At 35.9% G+C, this 4,857-nt stretch overlaps 1 protein-coding gene across 1 annotated transcript; it reads right to left on the bottom strand.

Moving 5' to 3' along the window:
* Positions 1-271: 271 nt before the first annotated feature.
* LOC120171823 (phosphoglycerate mutase-like protein 4) lies at positions 272-3,061 on the bottom strand. The gene is made up of 7 exons (XM_039179463.1): positions 2,829-3,061; positions 2,659-2,737; positions 1,870-1,920; positions 1,665-1,775; positions 1,361-1,492; positions 868-943; positions 272-590 (listed from the first exon to the last, which is right to left on the bottom strand). The coding sequence occupies exons 1-7, from the start codon at positions 3,059-3,061 to the stop codon at positions 355-357; spliced, it is 918 nt and encodes a 305-aa protein (XP_039035394.1). The 3' UTR covers positions 272-354.
* Positions 3,062-4,857: the final 1,796 nt, after the last annotated feature.

The following is a 4,857-nucleotide window of genomic DNA, read 5'->3' as shown; positions in this document are numbered from 1 at the left end:
CATATCATTAGATAAGTGAAAATAGACGTCGAGGTTAACAACAAAAAATGACAAGATATTCACTAAAAAAAATAAGAGGATAATCTTAACCGTCTATTTTCACTTATCCAACAATCCTAAATCAATGTAAAACTTTTATTTTTTTTTTATATTTTGTAAGTAGATATTAACTCATATATATGTATGCATATACATACATACATACATATATAACAACTTTCCATCGGTAATTAAAGATTAACGCTACCTCATTAGTGAATGTAACAGCTGCTCCAGAATCAAGTTTAGAAGAGATAATTCATGTTGTTGTCTAAAAAATCAATTACAAATTGCTAACGTATGTCATATCAAGTATCAACTACAAACTAAACTAACCAGATGTTTGTCCCCTCCAAAACCGGACTTTAGATACCCTGTTTGATGGAGATGACTAACATCACCCCAGGATTTTATGGTCCATTCCTCGTCAGACAAGTGAAATATGTTTACCGATGTATTAAGCACCTTTCCTCCCAACTTTCCATTTGGACAAGCCCGCTGGTAGAGTGATCTAATGACACCTCCATGTGAAACCACAACAACTCGCTCCCTATCACAGAGACACCAACAATTCAGATATTTGAACCTGAATTATTTTATCTCAAGTGATGTTACAAGGTAACCGAGGGGTATCGAAAGGCAAATGAGCAAATAAAGTAGATCAAAGACTTGTATAGTTCAGATATTTACAGAAGCAACACCTGGTTATTAGGTTTAATGGTATGTATTGAAGCTTGAATGAGTACTAAAAATTATAGAAACTGTCCATAAACCATATCATTTACACCTATGATTCAAGAGTTCCCTTTGAAAAATGATGCAGCATACCTTTATGCTTCTTGCCAATTCTCTGCAATGAAGAAGTGCAGCGCTGAAAGAGGTGGTCTAGGCTTTCTCCACCACCCTGAGTATTAAGTGAATCAGATTAGACATTAAACATACATATATATATGTGTGTGTGTGTGTAGTATCCAAGATGGGAGAGGATGGTAGAAGCAAAATCAAGAAAACAAGAAATAGATTCAATTTGATCCATAACATTGTTAGCATGTTACCAAAACTTGGACCTCCGGTCAGGAACAGAAGTTGTTACGTTAACTTGAGACTTGTATGTTATAGAGCCATGCTTCAAATAATTATTACTTGAACATGACTTAGCAAATTCTACACAATATTAAATCCTAAAGCCAGAGATTGTCCAGCCAACACATTACTGATTTAAATAAAGAATATGTGCTAATTATTTAAAAAATCCGAAGCAACGACTTTCTTTCAAGATTCACAGATGTTGTCTTTCAAGTTCAAACCAGGCCCAACTTACTGGTATATCTTGATCTGTCCTGTGTGATAAGAAGGCCTTGTGAGCTTTGGGACTATGCTTGGCTGCTTCACGAAGTACAAGGCCTTGTAGATCTCCTAAATTCCTCTCCCTTAGGTCTGGATCTGTTATAACCTGGTTTGCATCCAATAGAAAAGATAAAAAATTGACATATAATGCCAACCTCTTCCAAGCTCTAGACAATCTCTATATCATGAAAAAATTGAGTTGCAATTCTATGCAACTGCCTTTACAACCCCAAAACATATGTTTTAACATATCTAACCCCAATAGTTAAGATTTATACCTCTAACCCACCACATCTAGCTGCGATTGTCTCAGCTGTCACAAGGGCTCGCTTTAAATCGGATGAATATACAGCAGATATCTTAGGCTCCTTTGATAATTGATCAGCCACCTACGGGTGAGAGGCAGGGAAAAAGAATGAGCTTAAGGCATCAATATCAGTCAATAAAGGTCATATGAGAAAAGAATACAAGTAAATAACATACTAAGACTGCTTGCTGTTTCCCAGCTTCATTTAGTTCCACATCCAGATGACCCTATCAAAAGACAAATTAAGCTAATCAAAGTAGCAAGAAACATTGACACATTAACCAAGGTATTCACAGAAAAATAGGAAGTATCTATAAAAACATAATCAAACTATGAAATCTGAAGTATCCGCACGTTAAAAAGTAAATTAAAATGACTCAGGAACCTGGTTTTATTATTTATTTTTTAAGATATAATCCGTCCGAGAACCTTGTCCAATATTATCAAACTATGATCTGTATAACAATCATGAGAATGAAACTGACGGAGCATTGTTGTTCATTATCTTTCACTCTTTTATATGAATTTTTTATACAACACAGATAACAAACCATACAAATTCAGGCATTTCGTCTATTCATGTGAAATATAACTGGCCTAGGCTTCTATGACGATGATAAATACCGTGTTCTTTTCTTTCCTGTTTGATAAAATTCTGAAATCCTTAATTTTTAGTACCGCATAAAATGTGCAATATTTACTTCATATTCAGAATCTGAAAACAAATTGTTATAATCTTTCAACATAAAATAAGTATTATTAGCCAATGATAACTCAAACAAGCAAAACAAGATTAAAATCAGTAATTCAAATAAATAGCTAATAGCTCACGAGCACGCCATATCCCTAAATATCCGATGGCTCCCAGACTACAATTTCGATTTTTGAGTTTTATGTGCAATCCCAAATTTCAAAATGATCAAAATATTTTCTAAATATTGTAAATATTCTCGAGAAATTCAAACCTGAATTCTTCCATCCGCGTTCCACTCCGTTTCCCCATGTCGCACCACCACAATCTCAGCATAAGATCCATCCATGCAGCTGTAGTTGTAATATAACACAAATTTATTAAATCATAGAGGGAAAAAAGTGTCGTTTCTTTAGATCCCGATACGAGAAGAATAAGTTTCACCTAGACTTAGAATCATCCATTGGAAGCGAGTGGGGTGGGTTGACAAGGTGAGTTGAGTGGCGAGTTAAGGCAAATCTTTGGTTGGGTAGGTTAGCGCGGAGGAGAGTTTCTATAGGTGCAGGAGATTTAACGCAGACTGCAATCTCAACTGACCCTGCCGAGAATCCTGGAGAAAGAGGATAACAACCTAAACTGCAATGAGTGCGCACAACGCTCAACTTTGAATATCCCATTTTTTTTTGTTAATATATTTTGATAGTCTCCCGACTATAACATATTTTTAGTAGCGTTCTCAGATTTTAAAAATTATAAAATTAGTTAAATGAGTTAAGAAAAGTCATAAGTTGATCCTTTTTCGGTTGAAAGGCAGAGGTAATTCGCATATCAATTAATAAAATTTGTATAATAATAAATTTGGTTCTCAAAATTTAAAATTAATAAAATATTAAGATACTTCCATCAAACATCTAGTCTTGGACGGAACAACCCTCTAACCAATCCGTCTACTATTATTTTCTCTATCGTGACCAGAGCAAATGTAGAATCTTGAACATGGGAAGTCTGCTTTGGAAGAAAAAGGTTTAAGGATCAATATTGAAAAGACAGAGTATTTATGTTCAAATTTCAGTGGGAACCAAAACGATGAAGATGTAGAAGTATGCATTGATGGACACGTTCTCCCCTAAAAGGAATGTTTCAAGTACCTAGGATCATGATACATAAAGATGAGGGTGTAGATGATGACGTTACACATCGTATAAGCGGGATGGCTAAAGTGGAGGGCTGCTACTGGAGTTTTGTGTGACAAGAAGGTGCCTCTAAAACTTAAGGGAAAATTTTATAGAATGTCAATAAGACCAGCGTTGATGTATGTATCAGAATGTTGGGAAATCAAGAAGGATCACGTAAGGAGGATGGAGGCCGCAGAAATGAGAATGCTTCGTTGGACATGTGGTAAGACTCTGTGGGACATGACACCAAACTCTGCAATTAGGATATCCTTGGGGGTGGTGCCTGTATCCGAAAAATTGAGGGAGGGAAGACTACGGTGGTTTGGGCATGTCCTTAGGCGACAACCGTCGGATACGGTCAGAGTGTAGAGTCGATTACAGTCGAAGGTTCCAGAAGGAGAGGACGATCAAGGAGGAAATGGGTAGACTGCTTGAGATCTGATTTGAAGGATTTAGCACTTACCGAGGACATGACCTCTGATAGGAAAGTATGTAGACTTAAGACCAGGGTAACTGAGTAGTGTGGGTCATAGCCATGGGGTGTATCATCTCTGTCTTCTTTTTAATGCCTCTGTAGTAATTTCCATGACTTCTACTTCTATACGTTTTGTCATTGGAATCTATGAAGGCCCATAACTAGAGTAGCGGAGTAGTGTTTCCTTAGTTTAGGTGGTAACCCATTTGACTTTATTCCTTCTAGTAGCTTGCTATCGCTGACCTTCCCTTCATGTTTCATCTTTTTAAATTTAGCCGGGACTTACATTTTGTCTATATGCAGAGATTATTACGCAAGGATTACTTCCCATTACAGACGCGCATATGAAGGCTGCATATGAAGACTGTTCAACTATGTATTTATTTATTTATTTATACATGCATTGTATTTTATCTTTATCTTTATTATCTTTATCTTTATTTTTAATTTCCTTGACTGCCGGAGGTCTTCCACGAAAGCTGCTCTCAACCTGGCGTTGGGGGCAGCCTACTACACTACCTCCCCCTTACCCCATTACATATGTGAATAAGATTTTGTTGTTGTTGTTGAACATGGGAAGTCTCAGTCCTTTTCGTACAGTCTCTGAACTAATGATCCAATAAATCACACGGGAGAGTTTAAAGAAATACAACCTAATTTAAAGCTAATGAAATATAATTGAAAATGTTATGAAAATTATAATTGATTGGACGCAACCTAAAATATTAATTTTTTCTTAACATTTTTAGATCGAAAACCTTATTTATAATATTTTCTGGCAACAAAAAATGTCACATTATTCATAACATTTTCGGTTCAACCG

This window comes from Hibiscus syriacus, unplaced genomic scaffold (genome assembly GCF_006381635.1).
Source record: "Hibiscus syriacus cultivar Baekdansim isolate YM2019G1 unplaced genomic scaffold, ASM638163v2 tig00111837_pilon, whole genome shotgun sequence".
In the NCBI taxonomy this organism is placed as follows: domain Eukaryota; kingdom Viridiplantae; phylum Streptophyta; class Magnoliopsida; order Malvales; family Malvaceae; genus Hibiscus; species Hibiscus syriacus.
Note: the sequence above shows the minus strand (reverse complement) of the source record. Positions and strands in the feature narration are given on the sequence as shown.